Raw genomic sequence first — 27,651 nt, 5'->3', positions numbered from 1 at the left:
GTAAGGTAGAACTGTCCAGTGTCCACCTGATTCGTCAAGCCAAATTGCCTACAAAATTCCTGTTGTGTTCCTCAAATGTTGGCAAATTCCTGGTGCCTACAGAATTGTCCACCTGAAGAATTAGGCTTCCGTGCATGCAGCATGCCATCATGCCCTGGCTAAAATGTTTTTGTGCATCGTGCCGGAATGTTTTTTTTATGGAGGAACACATGTTATGGGAAGGAAGCTTTATTTGCGATAAAAGTACCGGAGTAGAAATTAGAATCAACTCTTCCTCATCGTTGAGATGTGCACGAAGCCACGAACAATGTTGTGGAAAGCAAAATCTACAGGTAGGCGTCCGCGGTGCTGAGGTCATCGAGGATCTTGTTCTTGACATCCTGTGGAAGCGGTGCTGAAGGTCCTGCTTTGGAGTAGAACTCCGCCAGTGATCTGATCGCCTTCTCCAACGCAACGTACGACTCCTGCAGATGAACAATCTCTGAAGATCGCCACGCATTGAACTGAGCAGAGCTGAAAGATGCGCAAGCACGGATGGGTGTGGCGTACCTCGGCGGCGACGGCCTGCTGGCCTCTCCACCCGCCCAGGAACTCGCGGATGGATTCCTTGGCGGCGTCGGCGTTCCGCCGGAACTTGGCCATGTCGCCGCCGTCATCCTCCTCCAGCGACTCCCGGAGCGTGCGCACCACCTCCCTGGCGGCCTTCAGGTACGCCTTGGGGAGCACCTTCCCGGCCTTGGTCTTCTCGTTCGGGTCGAAGATAGACTTGATGGCGCCGAGGACGCCCTCCTCGCCGCCGCCGCTCTCGTCGTCCGCCCTGGCCGGCGCCGGCGCAGCCACCGCCACGTCCACGCCCACGAGGCCGAGGAGGAGGGAGGCGGCGTGGGCTCTCCTGGTGATCGGCAGCCTCGCTGCTCCGCCGCCTGCTCTGTTTCGCGACAGCACGCGGGAATCAATCAAATGCGAGAGCACCGCCGAGGAGTAGGAGGAGACGGGAGAGTGGTGATGATAAGGCACGTACAGATTGGCTTCTTCCTGGTCTCCGCAGCTCGCTGCAGCTTCGGCGGTGTCGGCGGCGACGGCGACGAGCAGCAGCGGCAGCACTTGTTCAGCGCGGGCGTCGGAGGCGGCGGAGGGGGAGGCATTGTTGATCCTAGCTACGACCTCTGCAACGCAGCAGCGACGGACGCGAGAAATGGCTGTTGATGGATGGATGAGCTGATTAATGCGAGTACAGAGCGTAGCTTCGATCGCTGTACCTTGTTCTTGGTTCACCTCGAGCCTCTTCTGGCAATCCGGAACCTTATCTCCAGCAGAGCAGCACCCATCAAGGCTTCTTCAAACCATTCAAAATAAATAAATAAATAAATAAAACAAGGCTTGCGATATCGGGAGTGGATTGGTTGGCGGATGGGCTCCCGGCCTGCCGCACATAAGGGCCGGCCGGCTAAGCCCCTAAAACTGACAACCCGCCTGGGCCAAGTTGGGCTAAGCCCAACGCAACCGGCTAGACGACAGAAGCCCGGCAACGGCCGCGCCCGCGCCTCGCTTACCCCCACTGCGAGCGGGCCCAACCCTGTGAAATCCGCCCCGGGGTTGATCCCCTCCACCGCCGCCACACGACACAGAGGAGGGAGGGGAAAAAGGAGGAGGAGGAGGCAACCTCACCCCGCCCGAGCCGGAGCTGTCCCTGCGTCGCGCGGAGGAGCTGCTCGCCGCCGACGCCAAGTCGAACCGCGATCACGTCTTCGTCCTCGTCACAGCATCGCTTCGCCACCGCGTCACGCCTTCCGTCCACAATCCCTAAGGTAAACGAGCAACACCGCCCGCCCTCTTGCACGGCGCCTCTGTCCGGCCGTCGAGCCGCTCGCCGCTTTCCTTGTTGCAGGACGCGAACGCCGAGCGCAGCACTGGTCACTTCACGGCCACGGGCCTCCGTGCGCACACCCGCGGACACGGGAGTCCCGTGCTCTGCGCGGCCACCAGCACACGCGGCTGGGACCGCCGCTCGGCCGCTCACCACCGGCGCACGTCCTCGCCATGGACGCCGCGCCGCGGTCCCGGAGCCGCCGCCGATGCCGTGCCTCAGTGCCGATCTAAGTTGCAGTAGGACTGGAGCAGAGAGCGGGTTGATTCTGATACTTACAATGGACTCGATTTTGATCTGAAGGTGGCTGCGCGCTTGACGCCGAGGGGAACACAAACGGAGCAGCAACCATGGAGAGGTGGCTCAATGACCCGGTACGAAAGAAAAGCGGCGACACCTCTACCTTGTCTTGGATGGCTGGTCGCGCGGATAAAGCATCCGCAGGATTGATCTGTTGTCCGGCGACCCTGACCAGCAGCTGATACCTGCCGCTGCCGGCGCCGCACGGGAAGACCCCATCTGCAATGGCTCGGATCGCCTGCCCCTCCCTCCTTCCGTTTGGAGGCAGGGTGCAGCCAGCCCTTGTACTTTGCGTGTGCTTTCGACTCCAAGATTTTGGCTATGCAGCCCAAGATTTCGAACTTCGGGGATGCCATCGTCGTCTACGATGTTCGTTCACGGAGCCTGATGAGTGGCCCTCGGCAGCTGCTTGATCCGGTCAAGCCCATCTACGTCATAGTTGCTGGCAGGCTGTTTGTCCTGGTTGATGGCTCCTTCGAGCGGCTCTACCCACCGCCGTGTCATGCGGAGGCTGGGAGAACTTTGTGTGGGCGTGGCACAAGCTCCCGGAGCTGCCGTTCTGGCCAAGCATGTCACTTGCTACACCGTGCACCGCGATGGGCGAACCCTTTTCGTCAGCATTGGGGGATGTGCCCCGGCCACCCTCAGCTTCGACACAGCGGAGAGCGTGATCAGGGATGGTGACTGTAGGTGGAAGCAGCATGGCCAGTGGCAGCTGCCGTTCACGGGCCGCGCTTACTACGAACATCGCTTGGAAGCCTGGGTGGGGCTTTCCAGAGATCCGAGGACCATCGACCTTTGCTCATGTGATGCGGTGCCTACCAACGCCAGCCAGCAGCAGTGTCCAGCCATGAAACTCAGCAAGGAGAAGCTGTCAAGCGAGGTCCCAGAAGAGAGGCAAATAGGCGCCACCCTTGTCCGCATGGGTGAAGGAAAATTCTGCCTCCTGGAGTGCGTCTACATCCAAGCTGATGAGCAGACTGGTTCTGATGGTGAAAAGAACGAGGACTCTGTTGATGAGGTGACCGAGAAGAAAGATCATCGGAAGCGCTTTATCCGGTTGACGACGTTTTCAGCGAGTTATGACAAAAATGGAGACCTGACAACTGTCAACAGCCGCCGGCTTCGGTACTACAGCGTGCCTGAAGAAGTAACTGAGCCGATGTTTGAGCACCCCGTAGCGTACTGGATGTGAAAGTTGTGACATGGATAGTATTCACATTGGCCTGATGTTAATCTCTCCAGCTTGCTTTATATGAATCCTGTAATTGTGGCTTCCATGGACAACAAAACCCGTGAGGAACATGTTTGGAGAGTGTAGGATATGAATCCTGTATGTAATTCTGGCTTCCACGAGCAACAAACCGTGAGGGGATGTTTGGAGACTACAATTTTGAGACATTTCTACTGTTTTGGTAGACTTTTGACATGTATGAAATTTGCTTATCTTTTAGTGCGAAACTAATCCTGCACTTTCGATTGGTTCTGGAGGTTTAGGAAAACGCTTATGTTAATATACGCGGCCGAACCCTCCCCAAGTGTCATATACGCGGCCTTAGGCTCGGCATGCGCCCTTTCCCGCGCCCCTCCACTCGCCGCGTTGTGCTCCGCTGTGGCGGCCGACATCTTCCCGCGCCGCCGTGCCCGCGGCCAGCGCCGCCAGGGACGACACCGCCCAGCCCCGTGTTGCGCGCGTTTCCTCTGCCTGAAGCTCTGCCGCGTCGAGGTGTTCCACGAGCACCCGGACAGCCAGCGCTGCCGCTTGGACTTGGAGTTGGACCTGGCCAATGGCCATTCGCCGCCGCCGTCCTCTTCCAGCGGCTCCCGGAGCGTGCGCACCATCTCCCTGGCGGCCTTCAGGCTTGGGGAGCACCTTCCTAGGATTTCCTTGTCGCTTTGTTCCTCCCAGGGATCAGAATAGGATTAGGGCGGGTTTGATTCTTATATCTGCAATGGACTCGATTTCGAACTGCAACAGGACTTGCTACTGATTTGCATACCGGCTCCACAGAATCCTTTTTCTCCCCGGGCTCCGCGGCAGGAAGAAGGGTGCACGGAAGGAACCAAATCTGTGGCGCGTCGACGGTTGCGCGCACAATGCCGATGGTGAGGACGGAAGGACCAAGCATGGCAAAGAGGCGCCGCCGCATGGAAAAGCGGCGACGCCTTTATCTCCTCTTGGATGACTGGCCGTGGGGATACGGCATCCGCGAGATCGATCTGCCGTCCGGCGACGACCCGGGCCGGCAGCTGATAATCGACGGCGGCGGCGCCGCGCCGGAAGGCCCCACGTACTCCAGCTCGCACCGCCTGCCCTCCGCCATCTTCCGCTTCGAGGCGGAGCGCGGCCAGCCATCCCACTTCGCGGGCGCTTTCGGTTCCAAGATCCTGGCTCTGCAGCCCATCGTCTCCGGGACGGATCGTAAGCCCATGGACGGCGTTCCCGTCTTCGACGTCCGCACCCGGAGCTTCATGTTCGGCCCCCAGCGGTGGCCGGAGCCGCCGGCTATCCCCATCTACGTTCCGGTCGGCGGCAGGCTCTTTGCGCTGGCCGGCAGCTCGTTCGAGCGGCTCTACCCGCCGCTGCGCGACGAGGCCTCCTGGGAGGACTTCATGTGGGAGTGGCACAAGCTCCCGGAGCTGCTGTTCCGGTCCGAGCACGTCGCCGGCTACGCCGTGCACCCCGACGGGCGGACCATCTTCGTCAGCGTTGTTGGGGGCGCCGCCGCGGCGGCCCCGGCGGCCAGCCTCAGCTTCGACACGGCGGAGGATGTGTTCAGGGATGGCGACTGCGAGTGGAAGCAGCGTGGGCAGTGGCAGCTGCCGTTCGCCGGCCGCGCTTACTATGACCCTGGCTTGGATGCCTGGGTGGGGCTTTCCGGTGATCCCGGCACCATTGGACACCTCTGCTCATGTGACGTGGTGCCTACCGACGATGTCAACGACTCCGATGACGCCGGCCAGCAGCAGCAGCGCCCGGCCATGAAGCTCAGCAAGGAGAAGCTGTTCAGCGAGGTCCCGGCAGAGAGGCACATGGGCGCCACCCTCGTCTACATGGGTGATGTTGGCAAATTCCGCCTCCTGGAGTGCATCTACGTCGAAGCTGATGAGCTGACGACTGGTTCTGATGATGAGACGAATGAGGACTCTGTCGATGAGGTGATCGAGAAGAAAGATCATCGGAAGCGCTTTAATGTGAAGGTAAACTTTTAGTGTGTGTGGAATTTGATTGGCTTTATATGAAATTGATAATCATTTACGATTGGTTCTGGAGGTTCAGGAAAAGGTTTAGTAATTAAGAAAGCCAAGTCCATAATTTATTAACTGCACCAGGTTTTGAATAGGTTGGATTCAGATTTCTATGCCTGAGGGAAAAAACTAAGGTGTTAACCTTTATTAATTTGATTCCAAAATCTCTAGATATATCTGTCAACAGTAATTCGTAAGCTTCATGACAATTTTTTTTGAACATATGAACTATTGTACGCAGTTGCAGTGTCATCCATACAAGAGACTACCCTACATGGACCATGGCTACATAGTATTGGATGGATGGCTAGCACATAGTGGTGCAAGATTTAGTTGATTGTTTGGCTTAACAACATATATTTGGATTATTAATCAAGGGATACGAAAAGATCCAGCCCGACCAGCCCAGCCCAGCCCAGCCCAGCCCAGCCCAATCCTATCTACTCCTACCACGACTCCAGCTGTGCCCACGGTCCAATGGGCTACCATAGTAAGCCCACGCGACGCCGACACGTGCCGGCGTGCGGGACAAACCCCTGTCGATTTAAGTTGCGGTAGTAGGATGAGGGCTGACTGATTCTTGTTCACAATGGAATGCTCGGATTCGAACTGCAGGGCAGCAAGAAGGCGGTTGAGCGCGGCGCAGGATGCCGAGGGGGAAGGGGAAAACGGGCATGCCAAAGCGGCGGCCCGTCGAGCGGCAGCGGCACCTCTACCTCGTCTTGGACGAGTGGTCGGGGGGATACAGCGTCCGCAAGATTGATTTGTTGTCCGACTACAGGCGCCCGCAGCTGATACCGGTCGACGCCCCACCGGAAGGCCCCATCTTCGTCGGATTTGGTAGGCTGCCGTCAGCCTCGTTACGCTTCGAAGCGCGGCGCGGCGAACCCAAGTGCTTTGCTGGTGCTTTTGGCTCCAAGATCTTGACTTTGCACCCCATGGACTCCGGCGGCCTCGCGCCCGGCGCACCCATCTACGACGTTGTCATGCGTTGCTTGTCGTATGGCCCTGGGACATGGCCGGATCGGGTCAACCCCACCTACATTCCCGTCGGTGATAGGCTCTTTTCTCTGGCCGCCGGTTCCTTCGAGCTGCTCAACCCGCCGCCGCCATATGGTGACCCCAATCGGGAGAAGTCTGTCTCTGTGTGGACGTGGTCCAAGCTTCCGACGCCGACCTTTCACTGCGAGCATGTCATCTCCTACGCCATGCACCCTGATGGGCGAACCATCTTTGTCAGCGTTGGGGGCGATGCTGTCCCGGCCACATTCAGCTTGGACACGGTGGAGCCTGTGTCGAAGGATGGCTGGAAGTGGGAGCTGCATGGCCAATAGCAGCTGCCGTTCACCGGCCGTGCTTACTTCGTCCCTGAGTTGGATGCCTGGGTTGGGCTTTCCGGAGATCCAGCCAACATTGGCCGCCTATGCTCATGTGATGTAGCGTCTACCAACTCAAACGGCGCCAGCCAGCAGCAGTGCCCGACCATGAAGCTCAGCAAGGAGAAGCTGTTTAGCAAGGTCCCAGGTGAGAAGCACATAGGTGCCACCCTCGTATACATGGGCGTCGAAAGCAAATTCTGCCTCCTGGAGTGCATCACCAACCAAGCTGACTTAGCAGATGAGCTGCCTGGTTCTGATGAGACGAATGGAGAGCCCAGCGATGAGGCTGATGAGCTTGCTTATTGCGATGACTTGAATGAAGACTCTGATGGTGAGGTGAATGAAGACTATGAGGTGAATGAGGAGCAAGATCGGTATCGCTTTCTCCGTCTGACAACATTTTCACTGATGTATGACAAGAATGGAGACCTGACGACTGGCAGCGACTACAGCTGCTGGTTGGGGTACTGCAGCATGCCTCAAGAAGTTACCCAGTCGATGCTTGAGCACCCCGTGGCATTCTGGATGTAGGAACCATGATATGGATACTGGTATCATGGTAATATTTGCCTGATTGACTGATGTAATCCATCCCCAGCATGCATGGTATATGGATCCTGTAACTGTGGCTTCCATGGACAACAAACAATGAGGGAGTGAATGCTTGAAGAGTGTAGGACTTTTGAGACAGTACTGCTGTTGGGGGTAGTCTTTTAACATGTATGGAATTCGCTTATCTTTTACTTTGAAACCTGCATTTCGAATTGGTTCTGGTAGTTCAGGAAAACGTAACGTAAGCAATGTCGATGGTTGATTCAACCGCGTCATGTTTTGACTAGGTTAAATTCAGATACATGTTGCTGAGAATAATCTGAAAGTGTTAACCTTTATTAATTTGATTTCAAATCCTTAGATATCTCTGTTGTCAGTAATTCAACTAAGCTCCAGGAATAAATGGCAATTTTAAAAAAAATATAAACTCTTGTCATGTAGATTGCACTGTCATTGGTACATTTTTTTTTGAAAACTGTCATTGGTACAATAAGCATGGAACTACTTTTTGCTGGTGTTTAGGTCTTTTGCTTTGTAGTTTGTAAACACTCAATTGGAAGCACTTGCAATTCAACCGGAGAGGATCAGCTAGGTGAATTGTGTTTGCAAATGGCCGCCGGCTTGGAACTGCAGGTTGGAAACTGAGCAAGTGCAGCAAGATGCTGGTGATGGGCTGATCAGGTGATGGCTCTCAGCTGCCGTCGAGTACCGGCAGCAAAAGTGAAATGCTGTACTTGAGCATCGGTGAATGTTCATGCCCTTGCTTATTTTGCTCTAGTATAGTCTGATAGAGCTTTTTTTTTTAACAGACCAGATGGACGCTCTGGCCTACTAGGTTGTTTTTTTTTCTGTTCTGTGCCAAGGGTGGCCAAATGCGTAAACATTTAACCGTAAACTCTATGATTTGTCCTCTTGCAATGCATGCGGATTAAGGTTGTCGCCAACTCCAAAAAAACCCCAGGTTGGTCTTGCAAGTTCTCTAAAAGAAATGAGTAAATGGCTACCGTCCATCCTCTAGGACGGTACAAATATACAGAATCCGGTCGGCTGGTCCACAGATTTCACTCGTGATGCAAATATTTATAGATGTTGGTAGCCAAAGGTACCCCCCACCCCCCCACCAAAAAAAAAGGAAAGTTTGACTTGGTCCTACTCAGGCTACCACAACTCCGATTGGGCCCACGGCCCAATGACTTACGCGTGGGACCCTGTCCTCGTTCAAGCCCACGCGCGATGCCACACAGACGTGCCGCCCGAAGGGCAGTCCCGACGTGCCGAACCGGCGGCGCCGGCACGCCACATGCGACCCGGCGCCGGGCAGCTCCCCGTCCCCGGTGAGTTTTCGTTCGCGTCAGATTCGGCAGGGAGACGCAGGTGGGAACCTGTCGAGTCGGGTGGCGAGGCCGCCGATTCCGAGACGCTGTTGGCGGTGGTGGTGATGGCCAGTCCAACGAAGCGACCGGCCGAAAGGCACAATTTTTCCTCTCCCCGCTTTCGGGGACGTCCCTTTTGTTTCCCCCACCGGGCGGCCGAAAGAAGCAGGGGAAGGCTGGAAGCCACCGCCCAGCGGCCAGCGCCCACCGACCGGCCGCTGTCGAGAAGCCGCCGAGCTCGTGTAGGCTGCAGGAGCGGGGCCGCACGACAGCCGCGCCGGCCACGAGCTGGCCGACTGGCCGAACCACCCAAAGCACCCACCAGACCACCACTTTGGTACTTCCACGCTCTGAATATTTTGGATCGAGGTACCGACCGAACAGATTGGCGATAATTCGGCCAGCTCGAGACCGCGCGATTATTTATGCTTCCTGGAAAGGGTTTTTTCTTCCTGTACGTGAGACAATTGATTAGGCTAGTCCCAGTGCAAGGTTTCATCGCACTGTTTCCAAGGATGTCACATCATCCCATGAGGTGTATTCTCATGAATGAAATAGAGAGTCCCAGTGCATAGTTTCATTTCACGATTTCATAGGATGACCATGACATTTAATTGTGAGGTATGTGATTGGATATGGTTAGATGAAATGAAACTCTATAGCCCCCAATGCAAGTTTCATAGTCTTGGAAACAGTGTATACACAGTTTCATCCTGATGAAACTCCTTCCCTCTCTCACTTCATAACTATCATGCCATGTCATCACATATGCTGATGTGTCACTATATTTAATGTGCATGAAACCTCTATGAAATCCCCACTGGGATTAGCCTTAGCAGCAGCTTTTTCTTCCTGTTGGGTTATGAAACAAATTTTTTTTCCAAATTTCGAGGCTTGAGCCTATTTATGTCGCTTCACCAGTCACATTTCCTGCCTTCTGCAAGACTGCAAGCAAGTCTAAACTGTAAGGGGTTAAGCAAGTCTAAACTGTAAGGGGTTTTTATACGAGATGCTAAACTTTAGGAGGATCATATCGGATGTTCGAACGCTAATTAGGAGGACTAAATATAAGCTAATTATAAAACTAACTACATAACCCCTATACTAATTCGCGAGATGAATCTATTAAGCCTAATTCATCTAGCATTAGCAAATGGTTACTGTAGCATCACATTGTCAAATCATGGACTAATTAGGCTCAATAGATTCGTCTCGCGAATTAGACTCCATCTGTGCAATTAGTTTTATAATTAGACTATATTTAATACTATTAATTAGTATCCAAACAGGTACTCAAATTTAGAATGGTGTATCCAAACACCCCCTAGTATGATGATGAGCCCTAAAGGCCTAAACAACCGATCTACAATGAGTTCACCGTCACGTAAGCTCAGGCTATTGGTCTCAAAAAAAAAAAACCGTAAGCTCAGGCTATTGACATTTTTGCCCTAATAATGAGATTGGCCATAATAAAAAATAAATAAAAATGTATTTTGTTCTTTCTGGAGAACATGCCGGGTGTCATTTTGCTCCAACAGCACGTGCTCCGTGGGGGCGGCGCTCGAGTGGCCATAGCGATTCCGCCCTCTTTTTTTTTCCCTCTCCCAGCAAAAGGGAGAGCCGAACCAGCTCACACCCGGCGACCGCCACCCCACTCCGCATCGCCCTGCCTCCCCCCGCACACCAGGTCACCAGCTTGTATATTCCTTCCTCCCTACGCTTTCCGTTGCTCCACCAGGCCGCGGACCGCCCCGCGCCGCCCCCTTTCCACCTGTTCGCGTGCGCATCAGCTCGCAGCCAGCCACCCGCTGATCGATAACCTCCTCTATCGCTCGCTCGCTCGCTCGCTCGCAGCTCCGATCGAGTGATCGCGAGCTCCCATGAGCCGTTCCTGCCGTCGGCCGACGACGACGACGAGCTGATCGAATTCGCCGGCAGCCGGGGATCGGCGACCAGATGGTCAGTTTTTCTTGTCTTTATTCCACCTTGCTGGAAAGATGGTACGGTGTGTGTGCTTGGAGTAGCAATATGTTCCTTACTTGTTGCTTGATCACGCAGGGGACGCCGGTGAACATCATCGTCGGCTCGCACGTGTGGTTGGAGGACCCCGGCGAGGCCTGGGTCGACGGCGTCGTCACCGAGATCAAAGGCCGCGACGCCACCATCGCCACCACCAATGGCAAAACGGTGCGTTCTCCGATGCCTCATTCATTCAACTCTCGGTTTGTTTCTCTTTCACCAATCCAACCGGGGTAGCCGCCGCCGCTGCAGCAGCAGTCCTTGAAAATTCACGCGCGCACTGCGCGTGCACTGTGTGGTCGAGATCAAATGAGTTGAGCTAGAGCCTGTGAGATTTGAAACTGTTCGGTGCGAATCGCATGGACTCACGAGCAGAAAAAAGGGCGTCGAATAGTCGCGGAACTCATCGAGAATGACGCAAAATGTTCAGAATTGAACTATTGAAGGCAAACTTTAGTTTATCAAGGCAAACTCGGATGCCTGACAACGATTTGTCGAATTGCCTGGTTGGACCTGTTACTGCGAGATGACGTCGATGCTCGTTGTGATTGATTTCCACAGCTTAACATGTAGTACGTTCTAAGATTGGAGCAATTGGTTTCAGGTTGTGGCAAGCCTTGGTAGCATATACCCCAAGGACACGGAAGCGCCGCCTTCGGGAGTGGACGACATGACGAAGCTGGCGTACCTCCACGAGCCAGGGGTCCTGCACAACCTCTCCTGCCGGTACGGTCTCAACGAGATATACGTGAGTACCCCTGCCGTCCAGAGACCTCCGCCTCAGTTTTCTTCCTGTCCAGAACAGCTAGCAGAACTGTGTTAGTTCCAGGCTTTCAGCTAGCTAACAATGTTGGCATGGCAGACGTACACCGGGAACATCTTGATTGCGGTGAACCCTTTCCAGAGGCTGCCTCATCTGTATGACGTGCACATGATGGAGCAGTACAAGGGCGCCACCTTTGGGGAGCTCAGCCCCCATCTCTTCGCCATTGCAGACGCCTGTTACAGGTCTGTGTGTTCTGTTGTTATTGCAATCAGAATCTCTGTAGACGCTTCATTGCCTCTGAACTTTGATCGGCGTTCTTCCTTGTTGTTGGCAAAAATTTCAGGGCGCTGATCAATGATCACGGGAGCCAGTCCATCTTGGTGAGTGGCGAGAGTGGTGCTGGTAAGACGGAGACGACGAAGATGCTCATGAGGTATCTTGCATTCATGGGAGGAAGGTCCGGCACGGAGGGGCGTACTGTTGAGCAACAGGTTCTAGAGGTAGGAAAAAACTGGTCATTTTTCTTTCACATTTTTCCTCCTCTTTGATCTCAGCGTCCGCGCTAACTCCCGTTATTCTTGTACTATGCGCATATATAGTCTAACCCAGTACTAGAAGCATTTGGTAACGCAAAGACAGTGAAGAACAATAACTCAAGGTGGACTCTTGAATCAGTAACTGCAACTGCACTTTGACAATATACTACATTTTGGATTTTTTTATAGCATAACTTAAACGTGTCAATTTTTTCAGTCGCTTCGGTAAGTTTGTTGAAATCCAATTCGACAAGTATGGGAAGATATCTGGGGCTGCTGTTCGCACATATCTCCTCGAACGATCGCGAGTATGTCAGGTCTCTGATCCTGAGAGGAACTACCATTGCTTTTACATGCTTTGTAACGCGCCCCCTGAGGTAATTGTCAAGAAGAACAAAAAGTACAGCCTCTAGTTTCTTCTTGGTTAAAGTGACCAAAAACCAACTTCTTTAGAATGATCAACTTATTTCAGGATGTAAAAAGGTTCAAGGTAGGAGACCCAAGATCATTCCATTACTTGAACCAAACAAACTGCTACGAAGTAGCAAATGTGGATGATGCAAGAGAATACATTGAAACCAGAAATGCTATGGATATCGTTGGCATTGATCAAGAGGAACAGGTATTCCGTACTCCACATTAGAAGAAGAATTGCATAGAATAGCAAATACATTGCTGACGCGAGAACTAATTCATCTTCTGCACTGCTCAAGGATGCAATCTTCAGAGTAGTAGCTGCAATCCTTCACCTAGGAAATATTGAATTCTCCAAAGGAAAGGAAATTGACTCATCCAAGTTGAGAGACGATAAATCAGTCCATCACTTGAAAACAGTTGCAGAACTGCTAATGTAAGTCCAGTATCTTTCAAAAGTTCTTTTGGATGATCTGCATCTTTCTGCTATCTAAAGCATAAACTTGTCTTCAGGTGTAACGAGAAGGCCCTTGAAGATTCCCTTTGCCAGCGAGTTATTGTAACACCTGATGGAAATATCACGAAACCCCTTGATCCAGATTCTGCTGCACTAAGTCGTGATGCTTTAGCAAAGACGGTATACTCAAGACTGTTTGACTGGTAAGAATGAAGACATCATGTTCATAAATGCGTAAAAAGAAGAAAAACATGAGTGCTACTAGTGTTAGCTGTCAGCTATATGTAAAGACTACAGACTGAAAGATGCAGTCTGAATGTTGAGTTACCACTTCAGACTTGTACCAGCACCACTAGTACTGGAGGCCATCTAAACAATTGGGTTCTTATTTTAATTGACAGGATTGTAGACAAGATCAATAACTCTATTGGTCAGGATCCAGATGCGACCGATATAATAGGCGTGCTTGATATCTATGGATTCGAGAGCTTCAAGATTAACAGGTTTGCCGTTAGCAGTTTAGAACTGTCTGGTCTTACTGCAAGTATGACTTCGCATTTTTAGCTTTATACTATTTTTTGGTACCTGAAAAGCTGAAACACGATTCAAATTCTGCACATGTGACAGTTTCGAGCAACTATGCATCAATTTGACAAACGAGAAGTTGCAGCAGCACTTCAATCAGGTTAGACAAGATTTGAAGATACTAAGAGAATAATTAATGAATACCTAATGTCTATGGATATATCTAACACGAGTTCCTATTGCAGCATGTGTTTAAGATGGAGCAAGAGGAATACACAAGGGAAGAAATAGACTGGAGCTATGTTGAATTTGTAGACAATCAGGATGTGCTGGACCTGCTTGAGAAGGTAATTTCTGGGAGCATATCAGTAGTATATGTACTCCTTTTACAGAAGAGTCAAATATTAGCTGATCAATAACGCTCGAACATTGCATGCAGAAACCTGGAGGAATAATTGCTCTCCTGGATGAGGCATGGTATGATTTGTGGACCCTAAGGAGTTGTTTTTAATGGAATTTAGAGAAGATTAATTTGAGAAACTATCTATGTATCTTCATGCGCAAACTGATATACCTCTAAAACATTCTTCAATATATTTTTGTTGTCACTAAATATTAACATAGGATAGTTTCCCTGCTAGAAAAAAAATTCCATGGCGTGCAATTCGAAGGAAAATATAAGGATATGACATATGTCTTTCATGCAGCATGTTTCCAAAGTCCACACATGAAACATTTGCCCAGAAGATGTACCAAACATACAAGGCACATAAGCGCTTCAGCAAGCCCAAACTTGCTCGCACCGCCTTTACAATCAACCACTATGCAGGAGATGTAAGCAACCATTCAGTTAAGATATGAATTATAAGATCTACCAGCATTGAGTTTTAACAAGCTGTTCAATTAATAGGTCACATATCAAGCAGATCAGTTCCTAGATAAGAACAAAGACTATGTGGTAGCTGAACATCAAGCTCTACTAAATTCTTCAAGGTGCCATTTTGTTGCAAATCTCTTTCCTCCATTACCTGAGGAGACTTCTAAACAGTCCAAATTCTCTTCAATCGGTACTCGCTTTAAGGTGTGTCATATTGGAACGAGATCTCTATGTTTGGCTTTTGAATGGCCAGTAACCCTTTTAGCCATGATATATGCAGCAACAACTGCAATCCCTCATGGAAACACTGAGTACAACAGAACCTCACTACATTAGATGTGTGAAGCCTAATACTGTACTGAAACCAGGCATCTTTGAGAACTTCAACGTCTTGAATCAATTGAGATGTGGGGTATGTATGTGGAATTTGTTCTACTATGTTCCATTATTTCAAGTTCTACAACTCAATTGGTTCAACATTTGCACATGGTCATGGTACAGGGTGTTCTGGAAGCAATCCGGATCAGCTGTGCTGGCTATCCAACAAAGAGGACATTTGATGAGTTCATTGATCGGTTTGGAATGCTTGCACCAGAGCTTGTGGACAGGTATGAATGCTCTAGCTTGGGATTTAAGTAGGTGATATAAATAGGGGTGAAGCTCTAAGTGAAATATGCCAGTAAAATATATTCTGATTTTTCTGAACGATTAAAGTGAGCTCAATGCTTTTGCAGCTCTGATGAGAAGGCCGCTTGTGCAGCCATATGTGATAGAATGGGTTTGAAAGGATATCAGGTAGCCTATGTCAATGGGTGAATACAGGAGATAAAACAATCTTATACAGCATAAACTTTTTTCGCAAGACCTAATCTCACATGTGACCTTTGTTTATATCAGATAGGGAAAACAAAGGTATTCTTAAGAGCTGGTCAGATGGCAGAGCTGGATGCTCGAAGAGCAGAAGTATTGGCAAATGCTGCGCGACTAATCCAGAGGCGTATAAAGACACATCTTATGCGAAAGGAATTCGTCAACTTACGAAAAGCCTCAATTAAATCTCAGAAGTTCTGGAGAGGTATTTCTTCACTGCTCGGAGCACTTTGTGTCTTTAAGGTCAGTAAAACTGGTCGTACCTGAAACTGACGTATAATGTAATCAAATCCTGCAGCAAGACTAGCTAGAAAGCTTTTTGAGTATATGAGAAGAGATGCTGCTTCAATTAGGATACAAAAGCATGCACGTACCCATTCTGCCAGAAAAGCGTACCTTCAAGTATATGAATCAGCTATAGTAATACAGACAGGATTACGAGCAATGGCAGCTCGCAATGAACACAGGTTCCGAAGAGAGACCAAGGCTTCCATAATTATCCAGGTTCGCGCTGTAACAGATGATTTGTAGTTAGTTTTCATAAGAAACCATAAGTAACTGCTTTATGAATCACAGACTCGATGGCGCCAACACAAAGCTTATGTTGCTTATAAGCAGCAAAAGAGAGCTTCGTTGATTCTTCAGTGCTTGTGGAGGGCACGTATTGCAAGAAAGGAACTTCGGAAACTGAGAATGGTTTGTCTAACTTCACATGTGAAACATAATACATCATTCCTTATTAATGCATGTAAAGTAAGCATAGCTATCTAAACAGGAAGCGAGAGAGACTGGTGCACTCAAAGAAGCTAAAGACAAGCTTGAAAAGAGAGTAGAAGAACTTACATGGCGGTTAGATGTTGAGAAGCGTTTGAGGGTAATTCACCTGGATCAATATGGCAGTTTCTGTAGTGCTTTAGTATGCTACTTGGTCCCAAATGAGTTTATTAACTTTGTCTTGCTGGTAGACTGACCTTGAAGAAGCCAAGGGCCAAGAAATTGGAAAGTTGCAATCTGCATTGCAAGAAATGCAAGAAAAGATTGAGGAAGCCCATGCAGCAATATTGAAGGAGAAAGAAGCCGCGAAGTTAGCAATTGAACAGGCACCACCAAAGATAGTAGAAGTGCCAGTTGTGGATACTGCAGAAGTTGAGCAGTTGACAAGTAAAAATAAAGAACTTGAGGTAATCAACCCCCAATAAATTCCACATTTTTATTCAGACATAATATAATTTAACCCTTTAGAGAAATTCTCACATCCACGTTTGGATCCAGGATGAAGTAAGTACATTTAAACAGAAGGCTGAAGATCTTGAAGAGAAGCTTCTTGAGTTGCAAAAACGATCTGATGAATTGTCACAGGAGACACTAGAACGAGAATCCAAGGTTAATCAACTTCAAGAGATGATTGAAAGGTATTAATGATTTTTTCTGCTTTGGTCAAATTAACTTGTTAAGATTACAAGCCCTACCCATACACTACCTCTACTATTTGCTGCAGGCTTGAAACAAGTTTATCCAGTATGGAATCTGAAAACCAAGTTCTACGACAACAATCTTTGGTTGTTGCATCAGCAGATGAGGATAAATCAAAACAGATAGAAAGGTATCTTCCTCAATATGCATACCTCGCATTCGCATTTTTTCTTTTCTTTCTGGACTGTGTTCATATCCTATGATAAAGGCTCACAAGTAAAAGAAATTGTCTGTTTAGACTGGAAAGCAAGATTGCCATTTTGGAGTCAGAGATCCAGTTGCTCCGCAGTAATTCTGTGCTTGCTGTTCAGGCCATAGTCACTCCTGAAATGAATCAAACATCCGTAATGGAGGTAAATTTCCTTGAAGAAAATTTTTGGGAAAACAATGGTTTGGAATATTTACCATTTGATAACTAAAAGAATTGCACTGAATTTTCTGTCAGAACCTCGTTCACAAGGAAATTGATAACAGACACCAGCTTGAAGAAGTTAAAATAGCCAATGTATGTGCTATAAGTTTTACCTGGCAAACATATTATAAGATATTGCATAATCTGAGTCAGATATCTTATTAATATGGGAACTTATGCTCGACATGCAGGAGCAGGTGGCTGTTCCTCCTGTAAAGAATCTAAGCAAACAAAAATCACTGACGGATCGGCAGCAAGTATGTTCACTGTTTTATTGTTTTATATAGTACTAATGTGGTGAACAAAGTTCTGTGTATCAAAGACACACACAATGAGCATACTGAAGACTGATTTCTCACAAATTGTATTTCCTTCACACTTACACAGGAAAATCATGATGCCCTGATTAAAAGTCTGGTAGGAGACAGGAGATTTGATGACAAAAAACCAGCTGCCGCATGCATTGTCTACAAATCACTCCTACACTGGCATTCATTTGAAGCAGAGAAGACTAATATATTTGATCGAATCATCCAAACAATTAGGTCATCAGTTGAGGTTGTTGATACCATAAACATGCAGACCATTTTCCCTTTTCCATGGTGTAGGAACTACAAATGTTGGCAAGCAAGTTGTTGAGAAACTCATCACCGGAATTTAATTTACAGGGTGCTGAAAGTTCTGGAGAGCTAGCTTATTGGTTGTCGACAACATCAACTCTCCTCTGCTTATTACAAAATACCCTCAAAGCTAGCAGTTCATTAAGAAAAGGATCGAATCACAGCCGGACTGCAACAGGCAGCCTGTTCAGTAGAATGGTGCAGGTAAGTTCTTCATCCAGACTTCTGTTCTGCATGAATAAAGGTTCTTATCTGAAGTTGAAACATTGAGTTTGACCCAGGGCTCCCAATATAGGCTAATGCAGCGGTAAGACTGGTAGAGCACAATGTTGTTATAAATTAAAGCCATAGTTCAAACCCTAATTCTCCTTTGAAGATATAATGTGATTTCTCCTATCGATTTTTTTTCTGGGACATCAAGATTTCAGTGGTCAACTTTCATTTAGTACCAAGGAGTGATCTTTACATTGTAAACATGAGCTTACATTCCAACATTTTCATTTCAGAGTGCCCGGATATCATCGTCAGGATTAGGTGTAACTAGTGGATACAGTGGAATGGTAGGAAGGCCTGACACTGCATCAATGGTAGAGGCAAAATATCCAGCAATTCGGTTCAAGCAACAGTTAACAGCATATGTTGAGAAGATATATGGGACAATCAGAGATAACCTGAAGAAGGAAATAAGTCCATTCTTGACTCTGTGCATACAGGTACCACAAAGAAGTCATTTCCGTTACCAGGATATGAGGCAATACAATTCTCTAACTATTGCTGTTGCTGATCTTCACAGGCTCCAAGAGCTAATCGCATGAGACCATCTCGGGGATCACTAAAAAGTATACACTCTAATGCACTATCAAGACAGGCATCAAGTGTACATTGGCAAAGCATTGTTAAGTGCCTGGATCATACACTGGAAATAATGAAAAATAACCATGTGAGTCCAATCTTAATATTTTTCAGCTACCTTACAGTTAAGGAACTACAGAAATGAATTACTGAATTCAATTTTAATTTTGTATGTAGGTACCTCCAATGATAATCAAGAAAACATTTAGTCAAGTATATGCATATTTGAATGTGCAACTCTTCAACAGGTATTACTATATACTGTACCATTTCTTAACTATTCTTGACTGAATTTACATGGTTGATTCTGGACTGTACCATGCCTCTACCTTTTTGTTTTTGTTTAGTTTGCTACTTCGTCGGGAATGCTGCTCTTTTAGCAATGGGGAGTTCTTAAAGGCTGGCTTACAGGAACTGGAGCAGTGGTGCTCTAGAACAACTGAAGAGGTGAAGATCCCTCCTTTTTTTTTCTGTAATAGAGAAAAAGTAAGACAATAGCTGTAATCAGCAAGAGCCCTCTAAATTGAAATGTATCGCTGTATTGCAGTATGCAGGGGCATCTTGGGATGAACTGCAACACATTAGGCAGGCAGTTGGTTTCCTGGTATGCCTGAAAACATGCAGCTTTCCCAGACATACTAGTTTCATCTGTCTACTCATTAAATGAATTCATGTTACAGGTTCTGCATCAGAAGTCACACAAAAACCTGGAGGAAATCATGAATGAGCTTTGCCCTGTAAGTTGTAAAGAAGAAATCTTATAAACACTTGGATTTTTTTGCGAGCTGTAGAGTATGAAAAATTTGCATGTTTTCCACAGGTTCTGAGCATAACTCAAATATATCGCATAGCAACAATGTTCTGGGATGACAAATATGGTGCACAAGGTCTATCCCAAGAGGTAAGTGCATATCTGCTAACTTCACATTGTTTGACGTGTATGCAATTCTAAGTGCATTCCCCTCCCTGGAAGTGTGAAGTACTTTTTTTTTCGAGGACAAGCGCGAAATACATCTGTGTGTTGCAAAAGAGAACATCTTAACAAGAGCAAACGTTATTTCAGGTTATTGGAAAGATGAGAACGATGACGACAGATGACTCGATAACTACTCCAAATAGTTCTTTCTTGCTAGATGACGACTCGAGGTATAATCGGTAGTTCAGTACTAAGATGTGAATATGCAGTTGATTTCCTAACTGAAACCAGAACAGTAACCACTGATCTAACGCCTAAAACGTACTAAAATGCAGCATACCTATATCCTTGGATGATATAGCACGACTGATGCTTGACATCGACCCTTCAGATGTGGAGCCACCGCCACTACTGAGGCAGAACTCGCAGTTTCACTTCCTTCTGCAGCAGCATACGGACTAATTTCTACAAACAAAGACATACCGGTACAGCTATTTGTAAAGTTGCTAAGGACTGAAGATTCTTTTATAGGAGTGCACAGATTGAGTTGCAATTTTTTCTTCCCTTTAAAATTTTTGGGTGGGAATGTTTACAGGAAAGAGAAATATAGGATTTTTGTTCAGGAAAAAAGAAAGAGAAATATAGGATATCCTGATACAGTTCTTTCCATTGTTTTGATTGTTTGGAACAGACATTGTAATTATTTGAGGAAGTGTATAAATGGAAACATATATATTTGTACCCAACCACATTCAACGCAAACATATTCCTGATCTTCTTGGTGAGCTAACCATCAATGCAATGCTGCGCATGTGATGGTTGAGTAATGAGCATCAGAGTAAGTACTATCCTACTTGTAACGAACCAACTGCATTAGCTTCAACATCTTTTAATCTCTTCCAGCATCCAGGCAGGATCCGGAGTATACTGTATACAGGTACAATAAGCAAACCATTGTACTTTCGTGTCTGCATAATTATAATTTTCCGTGGAAACTAACTCCGCGGAACACATCTCACATTATCACTATATCAGATTATCAGCCAAAATGATTCAGGTCTCTTAACCGTTTTCTACAATAACAGCACGAGACATCATCCCTTCTCTGCATTCCAAGGCTTCCAAACCATCCCCAATCTTGCCGAACAAAATGGCTCCAGCCAGGTGGAAGGGCCGTGTTACCTGACGGATGAAGAGGGCCTGAAACCCCCGCGCAGCGCTCCCTTGATCCCTTCCAAGTCCGTCCCACGATCCCATCTGCTTCCCTCTTTCTTCTCCTGGAGTTGGACCCGGCGAATGGGCAACTCCGCATCTCAGAGAAAACAGAGCGGGGGGTAGCGGCGCGCGTGATTTGGTTTTGGTTCTGCGATAGCGAGAGTTGGCCGTGAAATTGAGATGCGGACTGGCCGCCACCTTGACGTTGAAGCTGGGAACGGACCTGGGTGTGCAGGCCGTCGTGATTAGGAGGGTGTTCTCCACCACAATTTTTTTACTCCACTCCACCAACTCCACTTCACCTCAGCTCCACTCCACCAATTCCAGAAAAATATTAGAATTGTTCACATGTTTGGTAAGAAGCACTTCAAAAAACAAGAGATCTTATTTTGAAAGGTCTATTATACCCTTAAAAATGGCCGCGTGTCAGTCTCCTTTTATCTATCTCATCCTCTCCTTTACCAACATCCACCAACTTCACCGCTCCACGCCACTACTCCGTCGCGGACTGGTGCAGGGCATCCAACTGCATGGGGTGGCAGCAGCCGCCGGCACAGCGACGGGGCTCAGCGCTGTGTCCCGACTAGCGGTGGCGGCGCAGCCTAGCGCAGCGTGCAGCGGCGGCGCGACCCGCGGCCTAGCAGCCTGCAGCCCCAGCGCGGCCATGGCGCAGGGAGGTGGCCCCGCATTCCATGATGCGCACAGCCATGGTGCAAGGGGGGGTGTCATCCCGCAGGCCAAGGCGCTACCGCGGGGGGCATGGTGGCGTGTGGAGACGACGGCACCCGGCCAGGCTGGGGGCGACGAGGCCTGGCAGGAGGTGGCGGTGCAGTCGTGGCGGCCGAGGCAGGTGGAGGCAGCGCGGCTCGGCTAGGCTAAGGGTGGTGTGGCTGTGGTAGCTAGGGGTGGCGGGGCCAGATCGGTCGGCTGGAGGCGACGGCCGAGGCGCTACCCGACGACGGTGGGGAAAAAACAACGGAGAAGAAGGGTAGGGCGATGGAGAGTGTTTTTGTTTTGTTTGGCGAACCGGTATCTGTATAATTAGTGGCATGGTGGGTAATTACCCACGACTCTACGAGAAGGTTTGAAATCAGTGTTAAACGTGGATCTAGCCCCCTCAACTTCACCTTTTTTTTCTGGAGCTGGAGTTGGTGGAGCTGGACGTATTTGGTAAGAAATTTCGTGGAATTGGTAGAGTGAAGCTGTTTTTTCTGGAGTGGAGTGCTACCAATCACCCTCTAAGGATGGATCATGAAGGGATGGACCCGTTTAGAGTCTAGAGTTTCAGAATTCATGCTGACCGTCCGTTTCTCAGAACATGCATAGTTATGTATTACCTCATCCCAAGATAAATGTTTATTTCGAAAATTTCTGGCACATTACCCCTAATTAAGTTGTGTTGTCTGTTTTGGTTTTCTGAATCCTAAACAAATGCGTGCATTAGAACCAGAAAAATAACATTAATTGATCATTTGATTTAATGCGCACACTTCTCCATGTTCGCTTCAGCTTATAAGCCAGCTGAAAAGCTGAAACAGCTGATTTGTTGTGAGAGGAAAACACTGTTTGGTGGCTGATAAGCCGGCTGAATAAGCTGAAGCGAACAGGCCGACGAGCTAAAAGAACACTTTTTGTAGGATAAAATTTGAAAACTAAATGAATACTTATTTTAGGATGGAGGAGGGAGTATACATTGTCTGAAACTCTTGTATGCTTGTTTTCTCCATTTCAAATACTAGTATTGCAATTTGCACTTCAATGATCTGCAGCACCATGTCATTGGAGAATCTAGAGCCAACCAGATGCTCTCTTCCATTTCCTAGATAGAAGTACAGAACACTAGATCGTCAGGGTGCAGCACTGGCCTTGTTCTAGGCCTCTCTCGCTTGCTGTGCCTTCGGTCATCAATTAGCACTTCTTCATGGAACTACAGGACATTTCATTTTCCTCCATGACTCGTGCGCGGCACGTGAATCTCCATGTACAGGACAGACACTGTGCCCTCGTGGGGCTGGACCCCTGTGGAGGAACGTTGACGCTTGAAACGGGACCGCTGTGTGAGTGTGTTTCTCCAAAAAAAATTAAAAGAAAATTCTGGCCGGATATTTTCGCCGACTTGGTCGTGCGCTCGTGCCAAGCCGTGCCGCGCCAGGAGCTGGAAACCGCGTCATCCATCAGGAAGCCACCGGCGCGGGCGAAGAAAACGAGCGCCCGTCACCGTCGGCCGCCGAGATATTTGCTGCGGCCGGAGGATGATCGAGAGACGAAGAGGGATCAGGAAGCCACCGGCGCAGGCGAAAACCAGACACGGGCGAGTCGCGGAGAACGCTCTGGGCGGCGCCGGAATTAGTAAACCGTGTCGCGGCCGGGGCCACCGTACCGACGTCCTTATCTTGTTATCCAAAGCTGCAGCCTACAGCGGCAAACCACCGCCTAAAGCCAGCAGCTCGCACCAGCCTACAATGGTATAAAATGCAATTACTAAACTACTCATGTTTATAACAAAACACCTACCAATGGTCCAGAACGGTTAGATGGGAAGGAGAAAGAACCATCTATTCCCCTGAAGTTTTGTAACAAATCCCATAAATTATAAAAGAAACCCTGCAGTTCAGTTGCAACATGATTTAGGAGGAAACTCCCCGTTCAAAATAATGTCTTGATTAGTTCCAACAAAATTTAATTCAAAACAAACACGATCTACGGGCGTCGTATCGTTGAATTAGCTACCGATCAGCAATATAATATACCCCGTTGTAAAGAGGAGAGAATTGAAAACAAATTTCACCTAGATGTAAATCCCCTACCCTCACGGAGGGTCCACCGGCTAGAATTGGGGGTGTGACGAAAGAGCCTCCGAATGCAAAAATCGATAGATAGAAAATGATTCCGCCAAACTGCCAAAAAAAAAATTCACCCCGCACGCCCCGGGTACCGTGTACCCACCCACCAGGCCGCCAAACCGGTCCCCAAAATCATGTTGTTGATTGGCTGTTACTTTCCTTGTGTGCCATGCTGTGAGTGTCTCTCAAGATCATGTTGTTGATTGATTATTACTTTCCTTGTGTACTGGAGTATATATATGGATGGGACTGGTGTGCCTTCTTTTCAAAATACTTGTGTACTGATTGATTATGCTCTACGTCGCCCTTGCAGGAACTCAAATCAGCCTTGGTAAACACTGATCATTTGTTGCCGCCACTCCATTCATTCGTTGTGTTTTCTTTCACAAACAAGCGTTTATGTTTTTCTTGGTACTGCGCGCCTACATGATCTACATGCATCACCAATGTCTCTCCTCTACATCCTCCGATGTCTCTCTTCTACATCCTCGGTCAGGCCACCATCTAATGACAAGTACCACATGGTAGCTCTCTTCTACATCCTCGGTCAGGCCACCATCTAATGACAAGTGCCACATGGTAGCCAAACTGCATGCATCATTAGACGGTTCTTATGTGATCTTACGTAGATGGTTTTGTGTATGATCCAATCAATAGGTCCACAAACGTCATATGATCGCCATCTCCCCAAACTGGTGGTTTTGGTTGTCGCATCTGTTCACATGGATCGTCGAATTACGCTTGGAAATGTCACGAACGCACGCACCAATGGTTCTCATCGTGGTGTTAAGAGAGCTGGGCCTGGTACAACATTGTTGGTCCAATGTAAACCTAAACAATGTATTTTATAGATCACAATGTTACCTCTTCCATTTTTTTTTCTTTTGAACCAAGCTGATGATAATGATGAGGCCGAATGGAAGCGATAGAAAGCTAGAGAATGATATGCAAATATGACGGTGGAGAAAAAGGTACAGCGGAATGCAAAGAGAAGGGATAATTATCATTGCAAGAAAGCGGGCACACACTCAAACAATGGACAGCTTGAACCTCCAACGCGTCCTCCAAAGGAAGGCATGGACAGGGATGCACAAACAGATGCATCACCATTGACTGGTACGAACTAACTGAACTTCATGTTGTCACGCAAGGGTCATTTCCTCGGTTTCTACTCCTTGCGATTTGGATCTAATAGCCGCAAGGGTCTTGATGTGCATATGGCGGTGCAACGGCTCAGGCGGCGGCAGCAAAGTGCGCGCGAGCAGATTGGAAATCATGGCGGTACGGCCTAGGGTTCATGGGCGCGGCGGCAATGTGCTCTGTGGACTGTGGCGGTGGCAACGCAAGTGTGGCGGATGGAAATGAAAACAGATCTGCTTCCCTTGGATTTTGAAGGATGTGATGGCGTAACCCTAGTAACAAAATCTGCAGGTTTTCCGTTATTACGGTGCATGCGCCGGATAGAGCCCGCGGGTTTTCCGTTATGCTTTCAACGGCGTGCCTCTACGGCTCTGCCAGTCCTCGTCCTCGAGGGCTGAGCGCCTATTTCAGGTCAGCGTGCCTCCGTGGCTCTGCCAGCCCTTGTCCTCGGGGGTTGGGCGTCTACCTCAGGTCGGTGCGCCTCTGAGGCTCTGCCAGTCCTCGGGGGCTGGGCGTCTATTTCAGGTTGGCGTGTCTCCGTGGCTCTGCCAGTCCTCATAGTCGGGGGCTGGGCACCTACTTCAGGTCGGCGCGCCTCTGTGGCTCCGCCAATCCTCGGAGGCTGGGTGCCTAGATCAAGGCGGCATGCCTCTGAGGCTCTGCCAGTCCTTTGGGGCTGGGCGCCTATTTCAGATTGGCGTTCCTCCGTGACTCTACTAGTCCTCGTACTTAGGGGCTGGGTGTCTACTTCAGGTCGGCGCGCCTCTGTGGCTCCGCCAGTCCTCGAGGGCTACTCCTATGGGGTGCGTCTTGCGACGTCCTCCTTGTCCTTTGCTTCGACCTGCCGAATGTCCGACATCCATTAACTTGGCACTCGACTTCGCTCTGCGCGTATGGCTTCGCGTTCGCTCGGATTTTCTTTTTTTTTAGCATTGCGCAGCCTCTCCGTCACCATGACGCATCGCAGCTTCAGCCGACCACATTCCAAGCTTCGTTGTGATGACCTCAAGTTACTGTTCGCCTACACATCGCTCGGGGGCTGAGGGATATGGGTACCCCATGGGTCCCCACCGACCAAGATACTGGCCAGCCCTGATAAGTGGGCCCACCCGACCAGAACGTGCGGGTCAAGGACATAAAGATACTTAGAACGCAAGTCAAGGAGGCCGGACGATTCAAATCAGTCCAGATATTGCGGGATACATATTGTAATCCGACTCAGGATAGATTAGATTCAAACCGACTTGTAACCCTAGGTCATCAGCATGTATAAGGCGGCTAAGGGCACCTCCTGAGGGCAACCCATCGGACATCAACTCTCCGTGAACAATACATGCAATACAATCCACCAAAATATAAGACGTAGGGTATTACTCTTCGGTAGCCCCATGGTGGACTGCTGGGCTACTAAATCCGACATATGTGCTATTGCCTGATGACATTCTGATTGACAGTCCTTCGGAAGACATCTTTATTGATACGATTCCTGAACATTTCTGATAATTGTAGATCAACATTTTACATGCGTGAGCGTGCTATCCTTTCCACTAGGAATGAGCACGTGGATGTGCTGAACACACTTATGATTGATAGGTTCCTAGGAAATAAATAGTTGTACTACAGTTTTGATACCGTAGAGGATGACTCGTGGAATAATTATCCTTTAGATTTTCTCAAATTCAATAACGCCAAATGGATTACCTCCACATGAGCTGACAATAAAGAAAAACTATCCTATTATCCTACTCCGTAATCTTGATCCTCACAATGGCCTCTGTAATGGCACCCGATTGATCGTAAGGGGATTTCAGAAAAATTCTATTGATGCTGAGATTGTTAATGGACAGCATGCAGAAAAAGGGTATTCATACTTCGGATGCCTCATTCATTAGAGTGATGCATCCTGGAACTTAAGATGGAGAGTCAGTGTCCGGCTGGTTCATTATACTGGCATCACAACATGTATCCATAGCAAGTTAAAACAACAAAAGATTATGGGGCGTTTTCTTCCCGTGTCTTATTTTTAGCACGTGTCACATTGAATGTTTAGATACTAATTAGGAGTAGTAAACGTAGACTATTTACAAAACCAATTACATAAGTGGAATCTAAACGGCGAGACGAATCTATTAAGCCTAATTAAGCCTAATTAATCCATCATTAGCAAATATTTACTGTAGCAACACATTGTCAAATCATGGACTAATTAGGCTTAATAGATTCGTCTCGCCGTTTAGATTCGTCTTATGTAATGGGTTTTGTAAATAGTCTACGTTTAATACTCCTAATTAGTATCTAAACATTCAATGTGACGGGTGCTAAAAATAAGTCAGTGGAAGAAAACGGGACCTATATTTTGTAGTCTCTGCAAGTTGGTTTTCCGCTGACTTATCATAGACATCGTTGTTGCTGCACTTATTAGTCTATGATTTCTCTATATAGTTATATTTAGCTTTGACATATAGCAGTAACAGGTAACTTTAGTTGGGATAATATGCGTCCAATAGTTTTTTTAATACGTGCGGGCCGCACGTCCAACAACCAGGAAGAGCGGTGGCTTCGGCATCTTATCGCCACCACTGGTCAGTCCGCGTGTCGTCTGAAACGCGTGTGACCAATACCCCCGTGTCAGGGATACTTCTGGGACACACGATTATTTGTTCTCATACTGGTGTTTTCGTGGCAAAGAAATGTGTGTACGGTTGGGTTTGCAAACCGCGCGCTTGGCTCCTGGTAATCCAAGTGGGCATGACGAGCCGATTAGCTGTGCACTGTGCTCCAGGTGCCACGAGAGGACAAGGCACTAAGAGAGATTTTTTTTTGTTAAGCAACGAAGCCGCTTCCAGATAAGAACAAAGTTCGGAGCTTTATTGGAGAAAGCTTTGCAAATGAGGAGGACCACATCCACGGAGCATGGGCCTGATTAAGTCGTGGGCTGGCCCAAGGCAGCCTAGGGCTTCTCCCTTCCTGCTAAAGTAGTTTAAATAGAAATAATC

The 27,651-nt window shown here is 48.3% G+C and overlaps 3 protein-coding genes, 1 long non-coding RNA gene and 1 pseudogene across 42 annotated transcripts; 3 read left to right on the top strand and 2 right to left on the bottom strand.

Moving 5' to 3' along the window:
* Window positions 1–212: 212 nt before the first annotated feature.
* Window positions 213–2,523, bottom strand: LOC117835068 (photosystem II D1 precursor processing protein PSB27-H2, chloroplastic). Of its 6 annotated transcripts, none has more exons than XM_034714424.2 (5): window positions 2,147–2,523; window positions 1,260–1,336; window positions 1,022–1,166; window positions 550–928; window positions 213–464 (listed from the first exon to the last, which is right to left on the bottom strand). In XM_034714424.2, the coding sequence occupies exons 1-5, from the start codon at window positions 2,521–2,523 to the stop codon at window positions 327–329; spliced, it is 1,116 nt and encodes a 371-aa protein (XP_034570315.1). In that variant the 3' UTR covers window positions 213–326. The 6 variants fall into 6 exon arrangements, with proteins under 6 accessions (XP_034570315.1, XP_072147123.1, XP_072147124.1 ...); XM_072291022.1 differs by lacking the exon at window positions 2,147–2,523 and adding an exon at window positions 1,664–1,792 and having other exon boundaries at window positions 550–923; XM_072291023.1 differs by lacking the exon at window positions 2,147–2,523 and adding an exon at window positions 1,669–1,791 and having other exon boundaries at window positions 550–923.
* A 1,218-nt stretch (window positions 2,524–3,741) lies between these two features.
* On the top strand, window positions 3,742–5,654 carry LOC117835066 (uncharacterized). The gene has a single exon (XM_034714421.2). It carries the CDS (start codon window positions 4,265–4,267, stop codon window positions 5,378–5,380), a length of 1,116 nt encoding a protein of 371 aa, XP_034570312.2. The 5' UTR covers window positions 3,742–4,264; the 3' UTR covers window positions 5,381–5,654.
* Window positions 5,655–5,806: 152 nt separating this feature from the next.
* LOC140221382 (uncharacterized) lies at window positions 5,807–8,569 on the top strand (annotated as a pseudogene).
* Window positions 8,570–10,359: 1,790 nt separating this feature from the next.
* On the top strand, window positions 10,360–20,203 carry LOC117838299 (myosin-12). The gene is made up of 40 exons (XM_034718270.2): window positions 10,360–10,679; window positions 10,779–10,907; window positions 11,344–11,487; window positions 11,602–11,747; window positions 11,849–12,005; window positions 12,105–12,163; window positions 12,259–12,418; window positions 12,514–12,663; window positions 12,755–12,891; window positions 12,969–13,115; window positions 13,314–13,415; window positions 13,540–13,597; window positions 13,683–13,784; window positions 13,877–13,914; window positions 14,145–14,271; window positions 14,348–14,518; window positions 14,595–14,726; window positions 14,816–14,922; window positions 15,049–15,109; window positions 15,212–15,389; window positions 15,483–15,688; window positions 15,761–15,880; window positions 15,960–16,058; window positions 16,150–16,365; window positions 16,457–16,596; window positions 16,683–16,787; window positions 16,896–17,010; window positions 17,103–17,162; window positions 17,261–17,326; window positions 17,457–17,627; window positions 17,738–17,893; window positions 18,196–18,402; window positions 18,483–18,629; window positions 18,719–18,789; window positions 18,889–18,988; window positions 19,089–19,145; window positions 19,222–19,278; window positions 19,362–19,442; window positions 19,605–19,687; window positions 19,793–20,203. The coding sequence occupies exons 1-40, from the start codon at window positions 10,677–10,679 to the stop codon at window positions 19,917–19,919; spliced, it is 4,692 nt and encodes a 1,563-aa protein (XP_034574161.1). The 5' UTR covers window positions 10,360–10,676; the 3' UTR covers window positions 19,920–20,203.
* On the bottom strand, window positions 12,614–21,650 carry LOC117838300 (uncharacterized). 34 transcript variants are annotated; one of them, XR_011897029.1, is made up of 9 exons: window positions 20,896–21,646; window positions 20,640–20,820; window positions 19,798–19,922; window positions 17,063–19,011; window positions 16,665–16,981; window positions 16,439–16,549; window positions 16,028–16,321; window positions 15,581–15,695; window positions 12,614–15,447 (listed from the first exon to the last, which is right to left on the bottom strand). It is a non-coding gene; the product is annotated as an uncharacterized lncRNA (long non-coding RNA). The 34 variants fall into 34 exon arrangements; XR_011897030.1 differs by having other exon boundaries at window positions 16,471–16,549; XR_011897031.1 differs by having other exon boundaries at window positions 16,028–16,195; window positions 16,471–16,549.
* Between the last annotated feature and the right edge of the window lie 6,001 nt (window positions 21,651–27,651).

The sequence above is a fragment of the Setaria viridis genome, chromosome 9 (genome assembly GCF_005286985.2).
Source record: "Setaria viridis chromosome 9, Setaria_viridis_v4.0, whole genome shotgun sequence".
In the NCBI taxonomy this organism is placed as follows: Eukaryota; Viridiplantae; Streptophyta; class Magnoliopsida; order Poales; family Poaceae; genus Setaria; species Setaria viridis.
This window is presented reverse-complemented; position numbering and strand designations above follow the sequence as displayed.